Source organism: Anabrus simplex, chromosome 5 (genome assembly GCF_040414725.1).
Source record: "Anabrus simplex isolate iqAnaSimp1 chromosome 5, ASM4041472v1, whole genome shotgun sequence".
Taxonomy (NCBI): Eukaryota; Metazoa; Arthropoda; class Insecta; order Orthoptera; family Tettigoniidae; genus Anabrus; species Anabrus simplex.
In genome coordinates, this window is record NC_090269.1 from 18,760,846 (window position 1) to 18,787,109 (window position 26,264).

Genomic DNA, 26,264 nt, shown 5'->3' on the forward strand with positions numbered 1-26,264 from the left:
GTGTTTTTGAGTGATGCAACTTATTTTAACATCATTAGAGTTGTTACAGTGAAGAAGAGGACCCTGGGGGAATTTTGAACGTGCTCAGCAGGAATAGAACAGGATTTGAACCTGTGATGTAATATGTAGATCACATAAATTAGGTTAGTAATGTAAATTGCATGTATTCTTGAATTAGAGAGAGAGAGAACTTGTGAGTGGTCTTCATATTGTTTATATATTCATCTAGATGGGGACTGAAGGATATTTCTGTTCTTAAAAATGATTTTGTACCGATTATTTAATGTAATACTTTTGTCATGTCATAAACGAAAGGGAACAAACAACTTCGACATTTAATCGATAAATATTAACAAATATGGGTCATTAAAATTTTTTTAATGAAAGGAGTGATATCTCCAAATTTGTATTTAGTCCATCGGACATTGTATATTTTATTTTCATTTTAGTAGAATTATTCAGGGTTGATTTCAGTTAATCGTAATTTTATCAAGGAATAATAAATAGTTTCTTAAACTTTTTTTTTTTTGCTTGTCATTTTGCCGGAAAAACATTGCATCCTAAATTTCCCTCCGTTCATTTATGGCTTAAAGTTAGTTAAGTGTTATATTATGAGCTTTTGTCGTGAACGCACCCTGGCCCTGGGAGGCCGTTGGTTTGATTCTTTGGAACGGAGGAGTGCAGTTGATCCTTGCACGGTCGAAAGAGCTTTTGCTCACCCATCACTTTGAAGTTTACTTTTCTTCGTTTCCTAGATAAGGTGGCATTTCACTCTTGACTATAAAGGTCCCATACCCTCGAACGCCTTGGCGTATGGTGCTATATGGCGGTAGCCCGAAAGTTTGGGGACAATGATGCTGTCATGTGGTTATATGAGGCAATGGCGTGGGTGGTAAGGTTGCAGTACTTCTTAAGATTATTTCTCAATTATTTTATCAGCTATGGTGGATCATAAAAGAAATAAATCTTTTCTCCATTGACTTCACTAAAAGAGTTCTCACAAGTCACCCCTGAAATCTTTCTCGTCTTTACATTGTTAGCACCCCGATTACAGGCGACAGCTTTTGGTATTAACCCAGTCTGCTGAAGTTCTTTTATCACCTGAACTAGCATATCTTTTATGCATTCACCTTTCATAGCATCCTTGGTTAATAGTACCCTATGATTTGCTTGAAATTTAAATGCAAACCTTTGACCATTACCACCATATCCTGGTTGCACAGTAGTCACAATGCATTTGTGTCTCTTAATTCAGCATCTGAACCAAAGTCTTCAAAACCTTCAAACATCATTGTGTGCACTGTATGTCAAAAGTGATTTTAGAGACATTTCTTCAAATACCCTAGCCTCCATCTTTTCACACTTGTTTTTCAATAAATCAAGGACCATATTGTTTACACCTGGCTTAATCTCTGCATTTTCTAACCAGCTCCGCAGTGATCTAGTGGTTGGTAGACAAAAATATTGTTGCAAAAACCTATATGCCTTTGCTGAGCAAAAATGCAGAGCTAAAGAGAAACTTTTGTCTTGTTCTGTATACCTACATCCCTGAGCCTTCCTGTTTTTAAGTGTTGTCTGAAGATTGATGAAATTTCCTGCAACATCCTTGCACACATTATTCCCTCTAGACACACATTGTACTTCATTCTGTTTTAGTTTAACCTTTAGTTGACAAATTTCAATTTTCAATTTAATATTCAATCCCTTGTACTTGCTCACTGCATTCTGAGACAGTGACCTTAACACATTTTTCACACTGTTTTTCTTCTCTACATTTTATGAAATTTTTACATTAGCCAGAAGAAAGTTACATATTAGAAACGTAAATTACATAGTTAAAGATTCGGACCTTCCCCTTGGAATAATCTGTGGAGGTAACTACAACAAGAAAGATGTAATTATGTGGCCATTACCTTGTAGATGTTCTAGCTGCCGACGAAGAGGCCGTCCGCCTCCTGCTTAACACGTACACTCAGAGAGATGCCAATGAATTGGCCAAGAAACGTGAAAAGCCGCAGTTTATAAACCCTCAGGGAAGGTTCGAGATCATTCAAGATGAATCAGGACACACCCTCTTAATTTTATTGGTGAAATTCAAAAGTAACTCCCAAATCGAACAAGAAGCCTGTGATAGGTTAATTACAGAAATTCTTCATTCGCCAGATTCAAAACTGGCGGAAAGGAAAAGGAAATATTGCCAATAATACCAATATAAATGGTCCGTTATTGGACATTATAAATTTTCCAGCTAACTCATTCCTGGTTGCCAGCGTTTCGCCCCCGTGTGTTAGGCTGGGCTCATCAGTTGGTACCTAGCACACCTACCAAGACGCATGGCTAGTGCATACCGTGGAGGCCACTGCGTAGGCTAATTGTAGCCACTGGCAGTGCCTATGCACTATGAGAGACTTTGTCTCACTACCAAAAATTGATGCCTGCTTGGCCATCAGATGATATAGATGTTGATTCCCATAGGGAATCAGAAATATTTGTTCCGAATGAGTAAATTTATAATACCAATATAAATGGTCCGTTATTGGACATTATAAATTTTCCAGCTAACTCATTCCTGGTTTCACCCCCGTGTGCTAGGCTGGGCTCAACAGTTGGTACCTAGCACACCTACCAAGACGCATGGCTAGTGCATACCGTAGTGAGACAAAGTCTCTCATAGTGCATTGGCACTGCCGGTGGCTACAATTAGCCTACGCAGTGGCCTCCACGGTATGCACTAGCCATGTGTCTTGGTAGATGTGCTAGGTACCAACTGATGAGCCCAGCCTAGCACACGGGGGCGAAACGCTGGCAACCAGGAATGAGTTAGCTGGAAAATGTATAATGTCCAATAACAGACCATTTATATTGGTATTATAAATTTACTCATTCGGAACAAATATTTCTGATTCCCTATGGGAATCAACATCTATATCAAATATTGCCAACCCAAAAATACATGAACATCAATCAGTAAAAAAAAAACTTAGAAATACAAAACTTCTTGATGAACGGCAAACAAAACAAGGAGAAATTCACTCAGTTTAGGAAACTGCACAATAGCAAAATTACATCATATTTCTGTTTTGACATCTGCCGAGTAAAGTTCTAAGTTTGTGTAGTTTCAGTTTCACCGTTTTACCAATAGAGGAGTTCATTTAGGCGCTGAATTTGAATGCGCGGCATTGGGGTGTACCTCCCAGTACAGAAATATTAAAACATTGGTTTTAATCTCTCCCTCTAGTGTTTAAAAACGAGTTGAACACACTTAATTACATATATTAACAGTTACAGTCTTGTTATATATTTTTAAAGTCAGTAAAATTAAAATTTGTGTTTCTGAACTTGTTAAGATTACATTAACCTCCTTTAGCTGTAATAGTGCAATGCGTACACTTTAGGGGCAGATGACCTCACTGTTCTACCCCTTAAAACAACAGTAAATAATAACGTACACTAACAATGCGAAATATTGAAGCATGTTGTTAAATGACAGGCCTACTATGCAGTAGTCACCATGTTTTATAATTACGCTGTTATTTCAATATTAACATTAGGCCTACTATCAACAAACTACAAAGATCTTACCCTTAATAAGTTTTTGTTCCTGAAAACTTTCTCCACAAAGTGGTCTGAGCATACAACATGAGTTCTGTTTAAATGTTCTAGGTCATTCCTTTTCAATGCGTCATCTAAGTCAGCTCTTCGGCTTTGAATAACCCACTACATGCATCTATAAATAAATGAATAAATAAATAACAGAATGATGATGTAAAAGCATTCTGTATTAAAAGAAAACCGAAATATCAGTGTAATGGTAGGCTACTTGTTTACAATAAATTCATACTTACATTTCCTTATTTCTTGGGAACCTGAAGAAAGATTTTGGGTCACTTTGTTGTTTACAATTATTACAGCCATATGTAGCACAAATACTCCCCGTTACCAGCCATTACAATTGGATAATTAGATCATCTACTGGTCAATATTATTTCTTACAATGTTTGATGGGATCTGACAGTTTCAGCTGGTCGTATGCTGCCAACTCAGACTGCTAGGAAGTGCTGGGGAGCGCTGTCGCTTGTTTTGGCAAGGGGTTTACGCCATTATCTTTATAGGCTATTTGTTATTACTATCGTTGCTCATACCTCAGTCATTTTCATACAGTATTGTCAAAACCAAGATGAAACTGATTAAGGTTGATGAAGGTGACAAAACTCATTTTAGTCCATTCCACAAGGCAAAGTGCACTGTAAACACCACATCGTTCAAGAGATGGGTTGAGGCAGACTCACTCACTCACTCACTTACTCACTTAGAAACTGAAATTATTGTGTTAATCTACTGGGTGTCTTCTTTGTTCAGTTACAAATATCACGACCTTTCACACAATTCCGTGAGCAATACTCCAACATATACCGTAGCCGTCTGCTATGTGCATTATTCTTTCAAGTGGCAGTTCGTCAAACTCTTTACCTGGTCAGTGTACCAGTTCGGGACATGTCCTCTGAATTGTTTTCCATCAACTTTGCCTTGGATAATATGCTTCTTGCTGGATGACATGGCCAAAAACTTCAATATTTGCCTTTGGATGTTTGGGAATAGGCGTGCGTTAGGGGAACTTCTTATCTCCTTCAGAATGAATTAACCTGTTCACTGCTGAATTCTCTGACAGGCTGGTGCAGTTAAAGATAAAAAATGTCATAATGTTCCGTATTGAAATGTATCACAATGACATTGAAATAATAAATAAGGTAGTTCAACCTATTCAATACAAATAAATACGAAATGTAGTGTTACATTCCTATTTAATTATAAGTGGAAGCGGTACCGGTTTCGACCCCAATCCGGGTCATCATCAGCCGAATAAAACGCAAAAAACAATGCATAGGTGAGAAAGAAATTAAAGATCAAGTCCCCACAAAAACAGTTGAAGAGGCAAAATAAAACAACGGGGATAGGCACTGTAAAATTCAGAAGTAGAAGGTAAGTCACTTAAAAGAAGCAAGGCGCAATCTTCTTAATAGCAGCATAGCACACGCAAAGTTCGGCATTGTCTCATAATGTTTACGAGAAGCGGAGAACGGTTAAATGAGCCAGCTTGCATACACTATCAGGCGCGAAGTCACAACACAATCCAACAAATGTGAAGATCCAAAATCGTGCAGATTTTTTCAGCGAGTTTAAACATAAAATACAAGCATTAAGTACAGAATAATATTTTGAAATGATATTTTAACTCACCCATTTGTTCCTACAGTGTTGGAGACAGTTCATGTTTGGGATCCAGGGTTTGATTCCACATGAAGTGGCGAAAATTGTGTCATTAGGAAGATGCTTGCAAATTTTAATTTGCGTTATGGGCTATGCCTAGTATATTTACGCATAATACCAAACCATACACATGATTAACAGCAGAAAGATTAAATTAAACACACAATATTGATAAATATAGGACAGAACTTGTCATAAACTTAGGATCAACTGTCTGTTTATAAAATCTGCTTGCTTCGTCCGCTATCCTCGCCGACGTCTCTTCATTGACAAATACCCCGAAATAATCCATTTCAGGGCATTCAGGGGTGAAATTATTATTTGACATAGCTAGGTTTGGTGCTTGAAATGCATGCACCTTCGACGTAAACTCGTCGTCCGACCCCGTGGGCAGGCCTAGGTTAGTGTCATTTCTTCCTCTCTCAGACAGCAAGTCATCACCTCTATTAACATTATTATCACACTGTATCACTTCACTCATATCCTCAATATCAATACCGTTACTGTCGAAATCCATATCAGACTTGATCTCCTCTAAAAGTGTAATATTTCCTCCAGGCGCATCTATGTTCGTTCGCAGCAGCCGTCATTCAAACACGATGTTTACAAGTTTGACAAAAGAATAATGTTTTCCTGCAGAAAATACTCACGGAAATAATATAAACTACTTAGTTTAAAACGTGACTGATAGATGGCAGAAGCATATGACACACAGTTATAAGGCAGATCGAGTATATTTGGCCGCAGCTTTGGCGGCGCAAAGTCTGGCTTGAATATACTGGATCGCAGCACTGGCAGACCATTTCAGGCAACTAGAGTATACTCGATCGCAGCAGTGAAAAGGTTAATTCGTTCTCACTACCCATGATATTTGTAGTGTTTTTACTTACTTACTTACTTACTTACTTACTTACTTACTGACTTTACTTTACTTTACTTTACTTTACTTTACTTTACTTTACTTTACTTTACTTTACTTTACTTACTTACTTACTTACTTACTTACTTACTTACTTACTTAGTATGTTTTATACAAAGTGTGATTATTGTGTATTAATCTGTTGGGTCTTTTTTTTTTTCTGTTACCAGACTAGAATCCTCTTGAGCTTATGGGATCCAGGATTGGTGGAGGAAGCTTTATCTTTTGTTGAAGAACATAAAGTATCTCAGCCAATACCAGATGAACCATTAGATGGTGAAGAAGGTCTTTGCAGTCTAGAGTTGCGTCAACAGCAGACTTTGTCTCCATATCGACGCATAACTCAGCAGCTCAACTTTGACCTCAAATCACCTGATCTGGACGATCTTGTAACACCTGAAAGTCCACGTTGTGCCCAGCATTTTTGGAATCTGCCTCCTGATGGAAGTATTTCAAAAGTAAATGGTACAGATTCAGTTCCGAAAAGTTGTGCAACTCAGGCAACTCTATCATTGTCTCGTTCAGAAAGTGACAATCAGTTCATAATATTCCCAGATACAGAAGAGGAACCGAAGGAAACTATTTGTGATCAGAATTCAAATAACGATGGTGCGTTAACAGAAAGTCATGGCCCTAAATTGGAAAATGTATCTAATAGCAATAACAACAATAATAACAATAATGGAAATTGTGAAGAAAATTCAGTTACAGATGAAATTAAGTGTTCAGTGTTCGCTAATGGCATAGAGTCAGACATTGGACGAAGATTTTTAGATACTCAGGCAATGTGTAATTCACCATCAGCCAATTACTATAAACCTACAGATGAACCTGAACCATGGGATCTGACCCAGTTAAACATTGAGGCAAGTGTTATGTGCCTTGTCAGCAAAGTTAAATTTTTATGTGGACGATGTGGAAGTCCTGCTGTGCGATTAAGATCATCTCAGCGAGGTATAGGTAGGTCACGCAGTTTTCGAGGTGGTCTTGCTTGTCAGCAAGTGCCTTCAGAAGAAATTAATGGCAAAGATGAAGTTGTAACTGTACAGCCAACTAGTGCCTCATCTAGCAGGAATGGCAACAAGACAGATGATATACCTAATAATTCTCCTAAAGAAGAAGTCCAGTTAATGAAGTCAGAAGATAATATTGAACTGACTGCTAGTATGAGTAGTGATGATGTGCTTAATAAGACTGTTGACACAGTTCAGAAAGCTGTGAATGGTGCAGTTGTAAGAAATGGATCTACAGTACGTAATAAATTTACTGAAGGACTTGATTTTGCATCTATCGTTGACTGGACTTGTGAATTAAGACCAAGTATGCGAAAATTACGACAAGCGATGGATGGTTTACTAAAAACTGCTAGACTTACGCACAGTGTATTTAGAGTTCAAGAAGATAGCCGAGCAGCTCAGAGAGCATGCAACATACGGTACCGAAGAGATGTTTGCTTCTCTCAGTCGGTAAGTAACTTGGTTTAATCATTCAGTAAAGCAAAATTGAAACTTACCATATTTACTCGTGTATTACCCCCCTTGGCTTTTCGAGATAAAGAAAATGAAAATATAAATTTCACATACTAGACCCCCCAGTGCAATTTGTCAGAGAAGAACGATTCCGCTTTGAGGCAGGTACAAGCCTTATGCAACTCTGATGACATCACTCAAATTTGTGAATAGTTTCATCCACACGACCCACTCAATGAAAATGCTTCGAAGTCATGTGATACATTTGTGTTTCGTAGTTAAGAAATGTCCGCCTCCGTAGCGTAGGCTTACTGCAGCTCTGATGACATCGCACAAATAGGTGAATAGTTTCGTGTCTGACCCGCGCATTGCAAGCACACATCAGTCATGTATGTGTGTGTGTTTTACAGTACAATTAGCTGCCATTCTCGGGAGCCTGAGTTTGATTTCCAGTACCATATTGCCAGAGATTTACAAATGGCAGAAAGATCGATTTGCAGTAAAAATGGTACATGGAACTCCATTCCACTGGAGGCCTGTCTAAAAAATCACAATTGTTTTACTTGCCAACGTACTTCACAAATAGTGATAATATTGATTTTTTATGTCCACTTACTTTCAACGATTTTCAAAGACGCCTAACAAAACATACTACGGCATGCGTTAATAAAAATGAGAGACAACGAACGTACAAAATTAAACACTTATGATAATAAAACGCATTATCACCACACCTGTAGATATCCATAAATGCAGAAAGCTTTCCTGTTATTTATTTTAATTCTTTCCGTCGTGGAACTTTTGGCACTATCTGGGCGATAGCATACCTAACCTAAACAATGCGGTCTCTCTTTATCTTATTTATTACAGCTGTTTAGGTAAATCCTGATGTGATAAATTTGGAGAACAAGCATGAAATATACTTAAAATTAAGGGTCTAGCCTTTCAACAGCCGCAGTTATCAAAAGAATGCTTCTAGTCGCTATGTATTACCGGTACATTTGGAAATACAACTCGTAACATACGCTAGTTATCAGCTGGTGGTTTGGCACACTTTCAACAACACGGTTTTATTCAGAAGCAGTGGCTTCTGCTACACATACACCAGCCGGGAATATCAGAGACCATCTCCAGAAACCATTTGGGAATAACTTCACGCAGTTTGGACTGTATACTAGGGAACAAAACTATTTTTAAAAGGTTCAAAAAGACGGGACCTCGAATGCCCTTGGTCTCAATTGCTGTGCATGGTTGACGCGGTGGCAGTGAAGATGACGTCACTTGAAATGACGACATGTTGGTAGCAGGGAAGTTGGCGGCGCAAGACAATTAAAATGAAAGCACTGATCCTGTTTACTGTGTGGTAGGCCTACTGCTCAACTGACAGAGACAAATGACTGGCCATTGAGTTATTTTGTATCAGTATTGCATAATATGATAATATTATTAATATTATACCTTTTTTTCTACGGGGTCGAGCATAAAATGAGACAAATTTTCGTAGCGAGTTTTTACGACCATATGCCCTTCCTGACATCGACCTCATCAGAGGAATTAATGAGATGAAACGAATGATGTGATATTATGAGTAAATAAAACGGATTATATTTACTTTATATGTAGGCCTAAAAGTTGTGTTCACCATTTATTGACTTTTTGCATTTAGAAATACTGCCTTCACTTTTTACATTTAGAAATACTGCCTTCCAGTGAAAATAACCAGTATAACTCAAATACGTTCAGAAGTTTGTTAAAGAACAGTGTAGAATGTACAATTTATTGCTCTTTATAGCCTAGAACTCATGTGTTCACTGCACAAAATTTGACGTCATCGCATATTGGACTTGGCTGTATAAGTGGGGAAAAAAGGGGTTTAATACGCGAGTAAATACTGTAAATAGACATTAAGCACAATTGTAATTCTTGACATCATCATCATCATTATCTTATTTTTCATTTTCCTGGCCTTTTCCCAGTTACACGGAGAAGGCACTTTTTGTGAATTAGCCCATTTTTACAGCTAGATCCCTTTTCTGATGCCAACCCAATGTGGAGGGATGTATTCACTATTGCATATTTGTGTGGTGGTTTGTAGTGTGATGTGTTCTATGTAAATGAAGATGTGTATTAAGATGAACTCAAATGCACAGCCCCTGAGCTACAGGAATTAACCAAAGTTAAAATCCCAAACCTTGCCAGGAATCAAAACCAGGGTCCCCCGAACCAAAAGCCACTGCATTGACCTTTCAACCAAAGAGCTGGACAGTTTTATTTCTCAACATCATTGGAACTATATGACCACATCATTATTTACCGCCTTGTAGTTTTCAGGTTCAAAATCCCTTTAAAAATTTCTCCTCAAAATAGTGGCGGTTTAAAATTCTGCACGATCGTTACGGAGCAAATAAAATTTGAATCATTGTTTACTCAGCTTCAATTACAATAAAGATATTAACACAAATGAAGCTGCACATCACAGAGAAATATAGTATTGTAATTGTCAGCAGTTAAAAACTGAGAAAAAGGACTTGTCGAATGGAGCTATACTATAAGGGGCAGTCAAATGAAAACCGGACACCCACTACATGACCATGGTTTTGTTCAAAAGAAATTACCAAAAGCATTAATACATTTATCCCACTGAGTGATGAGACGATCAATTCGAGTTTTGTTGAAAGATGTATGTCGCTGACGGATCCACAACCGTACCCACTCTTGTACTTCTTTGTCCGGATGAAACCGTTGTCCACAAATGTCTTTCTTCAAGTCGCCAAAAATATGAAAATCACCAGGTGAAAGATCCGGGCTTTACAGAGAATGTTGAAGTGTTTCCCAACCAAATCGCTGAAACGTAGCCTTCGCCAGATTGGAAGTATGGAGTTGAGCATTATCATGCAACAGGATGACTTCTTCCTACGACATTCCAGGGCGTTTTGACTATATGGCACATCGCATTTTCTGCAAAGTGTCTTCATAGCGCTGCACATAGATTGTGGTTCTATGCTTGAGGAAGTCGACAAGCATTCAAAGAAGGGGGTCATCATGACTTTACTGGAATTTGTGTGAACAGCTTTGGATTTTTTTTGGCAAGGGATAATTGCGATGTATCTTTGATAATGGCATGCATGGAGCCATGGATGATGCCAACCTGAACACGAATTTCTTCCTCCGTGATTCTTTGTTTTTCTTGATAAGGCCATCAATCACTGGTTCAATGGGCCTGTTATGTGTACGTAGCCTTGCAGTGACGTACGTCCTTCTCGAATCTTTTGTGCCAGTCGTGCATACTCATCATGGACACACAATGTTTGCCATACACAGCAGACATGCTACGATGAGCATCATGTACTCCAGCCCCCTTAGCTACCAGAAAATGAACCACATTTCTCTGCTCTTCTTTGCTTGCCTCCATTTCTACAGCTGGACGAACACACAAGACCAGTCAATGCACCAGCAAGGACATAACCCAACAACTGTGTACACCTGTGAGTTTTCACTATGCAGTTCTCCTACCAGAATGATGGCAGATTCGACACGTAACAATGTTACCATCTTTCTAGCTGAATGTGTGTTATGGTGGGTGTTTGGTTTTCATTTAGTGCCCCTTATCTTATGAAGGTTTGTTTGATCGTATTCTATAGACTCAAAAACTACTGCACCGATTTCATTGAAAATGTCATACTTTGTTCTTATTACTCCTGAGAGGGTTATGGAAGTAGATTGACATGTTAATTCCTCATCATTCCCGAGATTTACGCCCTTTGGCACATCACAATAGGCTAATATAGTCGAAATATCGAATTATTTTTATCGATGCCGATCAATGTAAGTTATATTTAATGGAAATTTTCCGGTGCAAACAGTATTTTTTCTGTTTCTTAAGTGAATCAGCAAATGATATTTTAGGTTATCACTTATAATCGCACCAACATCACAACTGCTCAGACTACGTGAGTTTTGCAAGGCCATTTTGCGCCTTCCCAATGTAAACACAGTGCTTGGTATACGTTTTGTAGAATGCCTGCCTAAACTCGCTGATGGTAATATTTAGAAGGCCATGGATTCTCTAAGTCTAGGTATTGCACTAGAATTGCAAAGTACTTAAGTAACACATTATTCTTGGAGAAAACACTATGTCGGAACATACGAGCACAACAGAAAATCGCGACAATTGACAATCAGCAAAAGACAAACAGCAAATGTTCGGTATGTCAATCTTAGTATTTCAGTTTCACACTGAACTATATTTTCTTTGGACATAGCAACACTATAGCTTTGCTGTAGCAACAAGATATGAAAATGAGTACATATTAAAGTGTGAGTTGTGTTTTTGTACATCATTATTTTATCCTCTCACATATTAATCGGACTTTACCTACACATACAAAATAGAATTATTATTGTTATCGATGCCGATCAATGTATGTTATATTTAATGGAAATTTTCCAGTGCAAAGAGTAATTTTTCTATTTCTTAAGTGAATCAATGAACGATATTTTAGATTATGTGTTGTTGTTTGAGTCATCAGTCCATAGACTGGTTTGATGCAGCTCTCCATGTCACCCTATCCTGTGCTAACCTTTTCATTTCTACGTAACTATTGCATCCTACATCTGCTCTACTCTGCTTGTCATATTCATACCTTGGTCTACCCCTACCGTTCTTACCACCTACACTTCCTTCAAAAACCAACTGAACAAGTCCTGGGTGTCTTAAAATGTGTCCTATCATTCTATCTCTTCTTCTTGTCAAATTTAGCCAAATCGATCTCCTCTCGCCAATTCGATTCAGTATCTCTTCATTCGTGATCCGATCTATCCATCTCACCTTCAGCATCCTTCTGTAACACCACATTTCAAAAGCTTCTATTCTCTTTCTTTCTGAGCTAGTTATTGTCCATGTTTCACTTCCATACAAAAGTCTTCAAAAACATCTTTCTAATTCCAATATCAATGTTTGAAGAGAGCAAATTTCTTTTCTTAAGAAAGCTCTTCCTTGCTTGTGCTAATCTGCATTTTATGTCCTCCTTACTTCTGCCATCGTTTGTTATTTTACTACCTAAGTAACAATATTCTTTTACTTCCTTTAAGACTTCATTTCCTAATTTAATATTTCCTGCATCACCTGCCTTTGTTCGACTGCACTCCATTACTTTTGTTTTGGACTTATTTATTTTTATCTTGTACTCCTTACCCAAGACTTCGTCCATACCATTCAGCACCTTCTCAAGATCTTCTGCAGTCTCAGATAAAATAACACCGGGCAAGTTGGCCGTGCGCGTAGAGGCGCGCGGCTGTGAGCTTGCATCCGGGAGATAGTAGGTTCGAATCCCACTATCGGCAGCCCTGAAGATGGTTTTCCGTGGTTTCCCATTTTCACACCAGGCAAATGCTGGGGCTGTACCTTAATTAAGGCCACGGCCGCTTCCTTCCAACTCCTAGGCCTTTCCTATCCCATCGTCGCCATAAGACCTATCTGTGTCGGTGCGACGTAAACCCCTAGCAAAAAAAAAAAAAAAAGAAGAAGATAAAATAACAATATCATCAGCAAATCTCACGCTTTCGATTTCCTCTCCTTGGATTTTGACCCCCTTTCCAAATTCCTCTTTGATTTCCTTTACTGCCTGTTGTATGTAAACATTGAAAAGGAGGGGGGACAAACTGCAGCCTTGCCTCACTCCTTTCTGGATTGCTGCTTCTTTTTCAAAGCCCTCGATTCTTATTACTGCAGACTGACTTTTATACAGATTGTAGATAATTCTTCATTCTCGGTATCTGATCCCAGTCACCTTCAGAATCGTAAATAGCTTGGTCCAATCAACATTATCGAATGCCTTTTCTAGATCTACGAATGCCATGTACGTGGGCTTGTCCTTAATTCGATCCTCTAAGATCAGACGTAAAGTCAGGATTGCTTCACGTGTTCCTACATTTCTTCTGAAGCCAAACTGATCTTCTCCCAACTCAGCTTCAACTTGTTTTTCCATTCTTCTGTAGATAATACGTGTTAAAATTTTGCAGGCATGAGGTACTAAACTAATGGTGCGGTATTTTTCACACCTGTCAGCACCGGCTTTCTTGGGAATAGGTATAACAACATTCTGCCGAAAATCGGATGGGACTTCTCCTGTCTCATACGTCTTACACACTAAATGGAATAACTTTGCCATGCTGGTTTCTCCTAAGGCAGTCTGTAATTCAGAGGGAATGTCATCAATTCCAGGTGCCTTGTTCCTATTTAGATCGCTCACAGCTCTGTCAAACTCTGACCTCAAAATTGGGTCTCCCATTTCATCAGCATTAACAGTCTCTTCTTGTTCCAGAACCAAATTATCTACATCTTTACCTTGATACAACTGTTGGATATGTTCCTGCCATCTTTCTGCTTTGTCTTCTTTCCCTAGAAGTGTCTTTCCATCTGAGCTCTTAATATTCATACACCTAGATTTCCTTTCTCCAAAGGTTTCCTTGATTTTCCTGTATGCAGCATCTACCTTTCCTAGGACCATACAACCTTCGACATCCTTGCACTTCTCCTTCAGCCATTCTTCCTTAGCTACCTTGCACTTCCTATCCACTTGATTCTTTAATCGCCTGTATTCTTTTTTGCCCTCTTCATTTCTAGCATTCTTGTATTTTCGTCGTTCGTCAATCAGGTCTAGTATCTCCTGAGTTATCCACTGATTCTTAGTTGATCTTTTCTTCCTTCCTAACATTTCTTCAGCAGCCCTACTGACTTCATTTTTCATGACTATCCACTCTTCCTCTATTGTGTTTCCTTCAGCCTTTTCATTTAGTCCTTTTGCAACATGTTCCTTGAAACAATCCCTCACACTCTTTTCTTTCAACTTGTCTATATCCCATCTTTTTGCATTTTTTCCTTACTTCAATTTCTTCAGCTTCAGATGGCATTTCATGACCAACAAGTTGTGGTCAGAGTCCACGTCTGCTCCTGGGAAAGTTTTGCAATCCAACACCTGGTTTCTGAATCTCTGCCTAATCATAATGAAGTCTATTTGATACCTTCCAGTGTCTCCAGGTCTCGTCCACGTATACAGCCGTCGTTTGTGGTGTTTGAACCAAGTATTGGCAAGGACTAAATTATGATCAGTGCAGAATTCAACCAGCCGTCTTTCTCTTTCGTTCCTTTTTCCCAATCCGAATTCTCCTACTGAATTATCTTCTCTTCCTTGGCCTACCACTGCATTCCAGTCTCCCATCACAATTAGATTCTCGTCACCTTTTACATATTGTATTAAATCTTCTATCTTTTCATATATTCTTTAGACTTCATCATCCGCTGAGTTAGTAGGCATATAGACCTGCACTATTGTGGTGGGCATTGGTTTGGTGTCTATCTTGACGACAATAATTCTTTCACTATGCTGGTCGTAGTAGCTTACCCGCTGCCCAATTTCTTATTCATTATTAAACCAACTCCTGCATTTCCCCTGTTTGATTTTGAGTTGATAATTTGGTAGTTGCCTGACCAAAAATCCTGCTCTTCCTGCCAACGTACTTCACTTATACCAACTACAATACATCTAACTTTAGTCTATCCATCTCCCTTTTCAGATTCTCTAATCTACCACAACGATTCAAACTTCTAACATTCCACACTCCGACTCGCAGAATGTCAGACAAGCTTATATCGTGTTACGTTGCTTCATCAAAAAAATATGCCTCCCAAACATTCGCCACTTAGTAGATTTACCAGCGCAGCACATAGAAATAAGATAATTTGAGCTTCTCAAACAAACAAGGAACGACAAGTGAGCAATTGAGCAGATCGTTTACGAATTGCAAATTCATTGCAGTCTGTCAAGTGTGACCAGTATTCAGTATTCGGGAGATAGTAGGTTTGAATCACACTGTCGGGCAGCCCTGAAGATGGTTTTCCATGGTTTCCCATTTTCACACCAGACAATTGCTAAGGCTTTACCTTAATTAACTAGTGTCAGGTCAGGGTCACCCTGCTACCGTATGTGACAGTAGACGGTACTACCTGCAACTGTCTGGCCAAGGGTCAGGCGGCCAGTACCAAACCTGGCAAACTAGGGGAGAACCAACGGCTACGGGCGGATGAGCTCTCCCTTAGTAGGTTTGATGAAGCCTTTGTGTAGGAACAAGTTCAGGGCACTCTCTTACCCTTGGGGTGGAAAACTTCCCCTAAGGGCGGATGAACCATATTGGTCAACGGCGGACCAGGCGTAAGGACAGGAAGTCCCTCCTCGGCTGGAATGGCGGACGAAGGCTGCAGTGACTAGGAACCCTTTAATCGTCTTGCATCGGCTTGCCATTGAAAACAGTTCTTAAGTCATCAAGTACAGTGCGTTTGTTGAAGTGCACCAACACTCTCACTCTAAAGGAATCTCACGCACAGCAGTCTTCCAACAACAGATTGACTCTTCCAAAAGTCCTGTGGTGATCAGGAAGTTGCGACGGGGGCAGGATTGTGATGTCTGGAAGCCTCTAGTGATAACTTGGCACGTAGGCGGTAGATATGTGATCGGTCGTCTTGCTTAGGATTGTGGCTGTAGAGCAATTCGGTTGCTGCATCTACGACTGAGTAGTCCTATTTAGGGTCCACTCTGCTCACCTCACATGGGGAAGGGGCTAGAAAAGGTGCCCTAAACATAGTCAGCCACTTCTAGTACCGATTGGATAGCCACGTCCAGTGGTATCAGTTCAATGCGGTCGAACAAGAAAGAAATTATATTTTGCTACGTGAAATGTAAGAATGCTTAATGATGACCCTTCAAATGAGAGACCCGAAAGGAGAACAGCCCTTGTGGGTAGAGAGTTACGAAGATACAAAATCGACATAGCAGCACTCCAGGAGACCCGTCTTGCTGAAGAAGGTCAGTTGAATGAAAACGGAGCAGGATACACTTTCTTCTGGAAGGGTAAACCTACCAGTGAACACCGAACACATGGAGTAGGCTTTGCTATCAAGAATAAGCTTCTCAGAGACCTGCAGGAGCTTCCAACTGGACGTAATGAACTCATCATGACATTAAGACTTCGATTAAATGGCGACCAGCATGCCACAGTAATTTGCGCATATGCCCCCACATTAGACTCTGATGATGACATCAAAGAAACATTCTATTCAGATTTGGATGACATCCTATCAAACATCAATCGGACTAGATAAAATCATCTTGCTTGGTGATTTTAATGCCAGAGTGGGAAAGGACCATAAAGTATGGAATGGTGTCATTGGCAAGGAGGGAGTTGGCAGTGAAAACTCCAATGGTATTAGACTCCTCTCAAAATGTGCTGAGCATGGGTTGATAATCACCAACACCATCTTTCGCCAAAGGGATCGCTTCAAAACATCATGGCAGCATCCTAGATCGAAACACTGGCACCTCATTGACTATGTGATTGTCCGCAAGCAAGATCTATGCGATGTTCTTATCACCAAAGCAATGACGGGAGCTGATGACTGTTGGACAGATCACCGACTTACTAGATCAGTGATGCATTTGTCACTGTCCACCCAGAGGAGGAAACAACGGAAGAGCTTCAGACATACTTTTGACACCGAGAAGTTTGGCAATGCAGAAATTACTTCAAAATACAGAGAGCTCCTTCATCGGACTTTGCCGAAAGAATATCAACCTGATGTAACGCAACACTGGGAGAGTCTGAAGACCACTATTCAAGATGCTTGCAAAGAAACAGTAGGATATAAGACCAGAAAACATCAGGACTGGTTTGATGAATATGATGAAGAAATTGAAGCATTGATCTCTCAGAAGAGAAAAGCCTTGCAAGTATGGCGAAGGGACATGAACTCCCACTCTAAGAAACAAGCCGTAAATATTGCCAAAGCAAATGTCCAAAGAAAAACCTGTGAGCTCAAGAATGCATGGTGGACAGCAAAGGCAAAAGAGTTGGAATATCTAGCAGATAAAGATTCACGACAGTTCTTCCAAGCAACAAAAGCAGTTTATGGTCCCACCCCCTTTGGGAGGAACCTCTTTGGTCCAGCGATAAAAGTATACTTTTAAAAGATCAGCACTCCATCATGAATAGGTGGAAAGAGCATTTTGAAGACCTCTTGAACCAGGATTCGATTATTGATGAACAGCTGTATGATATATTAAAACAAGCTCCCATCAGTGATGAACTTGGCTCCCCACCAACATTAGATGAAGTTAAGCATGCTGTCAATCAAGCAAAGCGTCACAAAGCCTCTGGTCCTGATGGTATACCAGTGGAAGCTCTCAAAGAAGGTGGTGAGGAACTAGTAAGACACATACATGAACTGATTGTCAAAATTTGGAGCACAGAAGAAATGCCTCCTGATTTCAGAGACGGTCTGGTAGTTCCTATATTTAAGAAAGGGGATCGAACAAACTGCAGTAACTATCGGGGAATATCCTTACTGTCGTGCCTGGGAAAGCTTATTGCTCAAATCTTGGCAAATAGTATTGTACCCCTGGTGGAGAAAATACTTCCAGAGAGTCAGTGTGGCTTCAGGCCTTCTAGAGGAACCACAGATATGATATTCACAGCTCGTCAACTCCAGGAAAAATGTAGAGAACAAAATAGACCTCTTTATATTGCCTTTATTGTTCTTACTAAGGCATTTGACTCTGTGAACCGAGAAGCTTTGTGGAAAATTTTAGCTCAATATGGCTTTCCGCAGAAATTTATTGCCATCTTCAAATTGCTCTACACTGATATGATGGCAGCTGTCATTGGCAACGGCTCTATTGGAGAGCCGTTCCATATCAATACCGGTGTTAAGCAAGGCTGTGTGATAGCCCCCACTTTGTTTTCCTTGTATGTTGCCACTGTCATGGAACTTGTCAGAGATGATCTCCCTCCAGGAATTCATTTAACTTACAGGATGGATGGTAAACTTTTTAATTTGAGCCGTTTAAAGGCAGGAACTCGGACATCGTCTGCAGCATTAGTTGAGTTACAGTACGCTGATGATAATGCTGTCGTAGCTCAGACACAAGAAGAGCTTGTGAGAATCCTGAATGCTTTCTCTGCTGCGTACAACAAGATCGGACTCAAACTAAATACCAGCAAAACACAGATCCTATACCAACCAGCCCCTGGGGAAGGTCAAAGAGATATCAATGTCACAATTGATGGAGTGAGCCTTCAAGTTGTAAACACCTTCCCATACCTTGGCAGCACCCTCTCATCAAGCGCAAATATAGATTCAGAAATCCAACACCAAATTAACCGTGCAGGAGCATCCTTTGCTAAGTTAAGATCTCGAGTTTTTGACAATCACGATGTCAATATCACAACAAAGATTCTTGTGTACAATTCTGTTGTAGTTCCAACCTTACTCTACGGATCTGTATCCTGGACATGCTACAGTCGACACCTTAAGAAGCTGGAACAGTATCATCAACGTTGCTTGAGGAGAATACTGCAAATAACTTGGCAAGACAGGCGCACAAATATCAGCGTTCTTGAAGAGGCACACACCACCAGTATAGAATTGATGGTTTTAAGTCGCCAGCTACGATGGACAGGCCACGTAGTTCGCATGCCCAATAATCGCATTCCCAAACAAGTGTTTTACTCTGAGCTATCAGTAGGTAAACGCTCTGTAAGCGGTCAGAGGAAGCGATTTAAAGATGTAATCAAGGCTAACTTGAAGAGATGTAACATTGATGTTGATAACTGGGAGAGCTTAGCGCTTGACCGTTCATCCTGGAGATCACTAGTCCATTATGGCACACTGTCTTTTGAAGAAAACCGCCGACGTACAGCGAATGACAAGAGGCAACGTAGGAAAGAAAAAGAAGTGCTGAGAAAACATAGAAATAACATGACTGCTCCACCTGGGACTACCTGTCATCACTGTGGCAAATTGTGTAACTCCCGCATTGGACTGTATAGTCACCTCCGAACACATAGATGAAGAGACATCCTACCTGGAAGACAAACCTACTCGATTACGAGTGTTTGCTATCATCATCACCTTCATATGAATCTCATATTTTGTCCCATATTGGCTCAACACAACTAAGGTTATGTTACAAGGAGATTCCCACCTTCCAATACTTGTCATTTTCTTATAGCTAGTTTATTATTTACATGACATAACATAATCCAGCTTAATCTCTGAGTATAATACTAAATAGAACATGTTTCATTCCAGTTATGGAACATTTTCAGTTAAAAGATTTAACAAAAATTGACAAGACAAATAAAACACTTGTGATGATTATGATAATGATGATGAGATAAAAATGTTCATTCATTTTGGGTTAAAATTTTCCAACAAGTCAATGTCGAAGACGCCAGCCCTGTATCATTGGCCAGTTCACAAATTTTGGTGTTCCAATCCGCCAGCAATAAAGCGTTCACATTCTGCACATTGTTATCACTTACTGCAGGATGACCAGGCCGCAGTTCACTAATTCCACGAGTGCGCGCTCAAATCTGCATTTTTGTTGTTGTCGCTGCACAGGTGCCTGGTGTGTTGAGGGCAAGTTGATTTATGCTGAGGGAGGGTGGGTATCTAAGCTACCTCAGGTATACATTATAGTGCCTGCCTACATTTCACAGCATTGTTACAGCATAGTTACACTATTAAAAAATCAACCCATGTAGAAAGAAAACAGAAAATAACAAAGACAATCTTCACATCTTCATATACTGCTGTCATCAAATAGATTAGCTCTCTCCTCATCAATCCCAGTTCCTCTACATCCATTTCTTGTCAGGTTTGTCAGAGACTGCATCAGTGTTGTTGTGTACCAACATTACTACATTAAAAGATGCACAGGTATTTTACAAAGGACAACAACAACAGGTCTTTACACATAAAGTTCTACAGCGATTGGAGAGTTGTGATGGGAGCAGAATTATAATCTTTTAGCTGCCAGTGGCAAACCGACATGTAGACGGCGAGTATGTGATAACTCTTTAACTCGACAGGATGTAGAGCAACTTGTGAGTAAGCAGTCCCATTTGGAATCCACTCTGCTCGCTCTGAATGGGGAGCCCATCTTGTCGCCAACCGTCCAGGTTTGGAAGTGTAGAATTTATATGATATCTCGTACAAGTGGAGTTGAGTAAACTTGTAAATTTACCTCTGTAATAGCCTCCTGGCTTAAAGCTTGTTATACTTCTTTACGTAAGCTGTTGTCTTCAAATTCTGATTGCACTAGATGGCATAAAAGGCATAACAGCTGAAATAGTTTAATTTTCTTCAAAATATTCTCAATTCAGCACTGTTGATGTCACAATGCTGTTTAATGTACCCCTACTGCTTCATGATAATATATTTGTAAAATATCAAATTGTTTACAGGTTATTTTGCATCCTAAGAAACCTATCTCTAGTTAATAAGTTACCATTTCCAATAAATGGCATTACTTTAATTTTAGGAGTTTCCAAAGATCAACCGTACAGTCAAAAGAACTAAAATAATAGTGAATGCATTTTGTTTTACATTATAGTTATGCTGAAAATGTTTATAATCTGGAGAAGGTACTTTAAGATGCTTCCATGTTCTATTGTGATCCATACTTCATCATGGAAAATTCTGGATAATCTGCAATATGCTGATTTTTATTTATAGTTGACTTCTTTGGTGACTGGTCTTATGGCAAAATTGTGGTGTCAAAAGCCAGATCCAACATTTCTCACAGTCCTCACTACTTTGGGCCCTCTGGTATCCTTTGAGGGTTTGCTGAGCTACTATGGTGATGAAATTGATATGTGGGGAGATATGGTCGTAGCCGTTGAAGACTTGGTGACTGTGACATTTACACTTACTCGATGCACTACAAGTAGTGCTAATACAGGAAGCAGTAGTTGCAGGTTAGTAATGTTTAATTTGTTCTGATATTTATTTTATTCCTGGCTGCAGTCTTTGAAATACAGTACAAGCTCTCACATCTGTCCCTCTGAAATCCAAACCCTCCAGTATCCAACGTGGTTTCCGGAGATCAAGTTTTTAAATGCATATGATAAGTTACACAATTAAAAAGGCAGGTTTTATTCCAGCTAGTTCAGTGCACTACTATTCGATCTTTAAAATTGATACAAAATATTATCTAATTATATTAGATTATATAATCTAATGCCTTTTAATTGTGTAAGACAGTCAATATGGATCATAAGATGTTTTTTTAAATTTCCTGTATGATAAGTTAATCTGTAACTGATAAACCTGGGTTGTAGGGACCTTGGGGAATTTTTTTTTTTTTTTTTTAATCAGTGCCCAATGTATGTGATAGCACTGTGCTGCACCTTCCTGTAGTCTCCTACCTCTCAGTTGCCTTTCAGTCTGAAACACTGTTGGACGTGCTTCTCGGTTAGTTTTGTTTCTAAAATGATAGTTGGGTCCCGAGGGCCGACATTTACCTTTAGTGCATTTTTATTCACACCACTTTTATTACTTTTGTTTTTTATTACTAGTTTTCAGAAAAATGAATAAGAAAGGTATTGTAGATGCTCTAAATGAACCACTAGACAGTAATATTGATGATGTAAGTGGAAGTTATATTGACTGTGTGTTAACTGGTTACCTGCCTAGCCAAGCCTCCTATTCCTGGAAATGAATTGGAGCAATAATATTGTCTTGTAGTAATCTTCTAAGTATGCTCAGTGTCTTTGACAGCTTGAATCTGTTCCTGCCATAAAGATAAACAACAGCGGATTGTCAGGACTTACATTATTTTGAGTATATTGTTCGCTGAAGACAATACAGTTAAATATCTTATAAGAAATACATGCAGAAATTTTCATACAGAAGTTCACGGTATGTTTGATTTATATCTTTGAAGAACTACTTATTTTGTTTTTAAATGAATATATTCAATTGTATGACTCAATATTTGTAGTTGAAAAATATTATTTCGTGTATGTATGTTTTTTTTACATTTTCTGTTCTTAATTGTCTTTTCTAATAACTTCTGTAGAAGATAAACAGAAGTAACGAGCGTATCTTCTGGAAAATAATAATAAACAATTATTAAATATATAATATTTAAATCTTACCCATTGATTTCCTTTTATACTTATACTAAATAAAATAAAAAGTTAAACGAGTCCAGTGGACTTAGGTGTACCTTTTGTATTACCTAATTTAGGTGTACCATTTGGGGGTTAATATTTTTTGGGTTGGGATACAGTGAACTACATTACTGAGCTGAACTGTAGCTTAAGAAGGAGTGCAAGGAGGAAGTGCGTACTAAAATTGCGAGGAATGGGGAGGTTGTTGATTTGCACACTCAGCAATATTGTGCACTACTCACTTAATCTCTGTTAGCCAGTCAGTTACTGTACATTATTTATTTTTATTGTGGTAGTGATTTTCTGGCTAAAGTTAAGGTACATAGTTTGTGTCATTTTAATTAGTGTTACAGTCAAAGCATGGCCGGAAAAAGGAAAAAAGACTTCAGCGAGTCAAACAGGCTACAACAACAATCTTCTTAAAAGAGAAAACTGAGTAAAAGGAACATGAACTTAAGTTTTTATTAGTTGTGATTCTTATGTTTGTTTTTTATAAATATACTTATATTTTATACTATATTTAAATACAGTACCAGTATTCTGTTTGATTTTAATTCATTGTGCGCCTAATTGTTTACAAAATAAAGCTCGACAGAGTCTTTTTATGACTTCGGCTGTATCTAATGATACTCTCTGATATCCGGATTTTATATTATCCTGATCACCCAGCGCCACATTAATCCAGGTATCAGGAGTTTTACTGTAATCATTTTTGTATTATTCATTCACATTGGAAGCTTTGGTGTGTAGTAAATCTAGAATTTCCAACATGGTTGATTCCTTTCACAATTATTAGGATTATATTTTGAAAGCCTGAATGTTTCAAATGTATCGTGTGATAAATTTCATATTGACAAGTAATGAACATATAATAAGATAAGAAAGAATCCACACGTATGTTTGGAATAGGTGGGCTCTTTCCTATCTTATTATACATTTCAAACATAGTTGAACATTACTATTTAGATGTGTCATTATATAGTACAATTCATGTTCATTGTTCCTTGATTTCAGTAGTTTGCTTTGAAATTGTATATTATGTTTCAAAAGTTGTATTTTATAAAAATGAGGGAGGAGAATTGAAGTAAATTTTACTGATTGTATCAGGCCTTCCAGTTTTGTATAAGTTGGCCTCACTTGGCCTAAACAAACAAACAAACAACAGAGCTCAATAGCTGCAGTGCAGCCGCTTAAGTGCGACCAGTATCCAGTATTTGAGAGATAGTGGGTTCGAACCCCACTGTCAACAGCCCTGAAGATGGTTTTCCATGGTTTCCCATTTTCACTCCAGGCAAGTGCTGGGACTGTACCTTAATTAAGGCCACAGACAATTATTTCCCACTCCTAGCCCTTTCCTGTCTCATCGTAGCCATAAGACCTATCTGTGTTGGTGCAACGTAAAGCAACTTGTAAAAAAAAAATCAAGCTGATGGCAATACAGCCCTGATGGTTCGTGGCCATCCAAATGCCCTGCATGAAGGCCTGCAGGTTATGAGGTACCGCGTGGTCAGCCGACGAATCATCTCAGCCGTTATTCTTGGCTTTCTAGACCTTGGCCGCCCACTCACAGTCAGATAGCTCCTCGATTGTAATCATGTGAAATATTTGTCCTGAATGAGTAAATTTATAATACCAATATAAATGGTCCATTATTGGACATTATAAATTTTCCAGCTAACTCATTCTTGGTTGCCTAGTACATGAGGGCGAAACATGGAAACACAAAAGGACAAACAGAGCAAGTGGCTGCGTGGTTTAGGTTACGTAGCTATCAGCCTGCATTCGGGAGATAATCAAGCATCGACACTTTTTGAGGAACCATCTTGACGTATCTTCAGTCTGTTGATGTGGAAAGTTAAGGATAAGGCAAAAGCTGACACCTCATAGATGTTTTGAATGATGCATGAAGGATTTTTGAAATGAAACGTCATGTCCCTATATTTAAGGTCCTGGTGCTATGATCATGATATTGACAGTCATGTAAAACTACAAGCTTGCTTACTTTGGTCAAGACCAAAGAACTGTCAAGTGTTGGTGCCCACCTTCCTAGTGGAAGCTGGGAACCAGAATTCAGTTTGTCAGGGACAAAGAATAGTGTAGGCTTCAGATATGAATAGCCATAGATGATTCATGCTCTCTAGCATCTTTGCATTCACCTTTCCATTTTTTTTTGTTTTTTTTATACCAATTGTCATCTACAGTAAGTGTAATTTTTTTCCTTTAGGTTCTTCTATACTTTCATCTTAATTGCTGAAATAGTTTCTGTTTCAAGTCTCAGGACTCTTAGGCCCGATCACCGACTAATTAACAGCGGAGGCCAATAGCCCAGATGTTAGGCACATTAAAAGAGCAGTCATCATCAAATTAACAGTTTACTTTGCGGAACAGACTCTAGAATCTCATAGACCATTGGACCTCTCTCATATGCGCAGAGTACATAATGATGAGCACACCCTTTCTAGCTCCTAAAGTAAACGACGGCAATGATTGCTTGTTCACCATAACTGTGTTCCATTGTAAGTGTTCAGAGCTTCAGTAAGTATATTGACACTTGTGGTGTAGTTTGGAGTGTGCGTGACGTGTGACGTGGTGGTTGCTATGGGTAGGTGTCGTGTTGTATTTTAGATAAAGTATGTACGCTCAGAATATGATCTCGCCATGCACAAGAATGGGAATGGTAAGACAATACACCAAGAAAAACACAAGGGATAAACCAGGATACTAATCCAACTGACGCAGTACCATTCGACGCACGTGATGGCGTAGCAAAATATATATGTCCGTCCGTGCACAAGTTCACAGGTAGTTTTCAATTTTCAAGGTAAAAGGTTTTCAGCAGAGCGCATAAATGGAAGCCTTTTCACTGAGTCCATATATTCAGAGGAACCGAGGTAGGTACAAATTTTGAGGGCAAGAAAAGGCGTACGACAACAAAAAAAAAAAGGGCAAAGAAGAAATAGTTTTTTCATAATAACAATATATTAACAAAAAACACCCAAAGAAACATTTACAAGCCAAAGAAAACAACAATCATCCAAAGGTCAGTTAGTTCTGACTTCCAAAAGAGAAAAAGCAGATGGGACAACCATGTTAATTTTCAGATCAGTTTTTCAAAGAGAACAGCTAGACTCGAAACCTTCAATAATTATACAACCTCTATTACATGAGGAGTGTCCTACACAAGGAAAACAAATTTACGTATGAACATGAAAAAACATTAAAATTTGAAAGACATATGGGCCACTGTACAATAATACATGTAGAAGAAAAAAAAGGGGGGGGGAAGGGATGCGGAATAGGAAGGTGGGGAAAGGGGAGGGACGTGAAAGAAAACGGTATCAATGGCTGCCAACAGGGATTTGGAAAATAGGACCAGCCAGTATCTATGAAATTCCAAAATAGGAAACAGAAGCTAGGTGATAGTTCAATTGATTCTATTCATGCGTTTGCTCGGGAAAACAGTTGAATTTCAATGGTTCATATCGCAGCAATCACTAGACGTATCACAAAGTCCAACTTCGGAGTGAGATGGTAATGTAATTCCAAAGTAAGGTACCGCTATCAATAGCTGCAGTTAAACTTATTATCAACATGAACTG

General features: G+C 39.0%; 1 protein-coding gene across 1 annotated transcript in view; it reads left to right on the forward strand.

Moving 5' to 3' along the window:
* The window catches only part of LOC136874273 (inositol polyphosphate-4-phosphatase type I A), a 264,058-nt gene that overhangs the window by 182,739 nt on the left and 55,055 nt on the right, over positions 1-26,264 (forward strand). The window contains exons 12-13 of the mRNA XM_067147899.2: positions 6,358-7,653; positions 21,227-21,468. Of these exons, the coding sequence (XP_067004000.2) occupies positions 6,358-7,653; positions 21,227-21,468 (1,538 nt within the window). The remainder of the gene's footprint in view (positions 1-6,357; positions 7,654-21,226; positions 21,469-26,264) is intronic.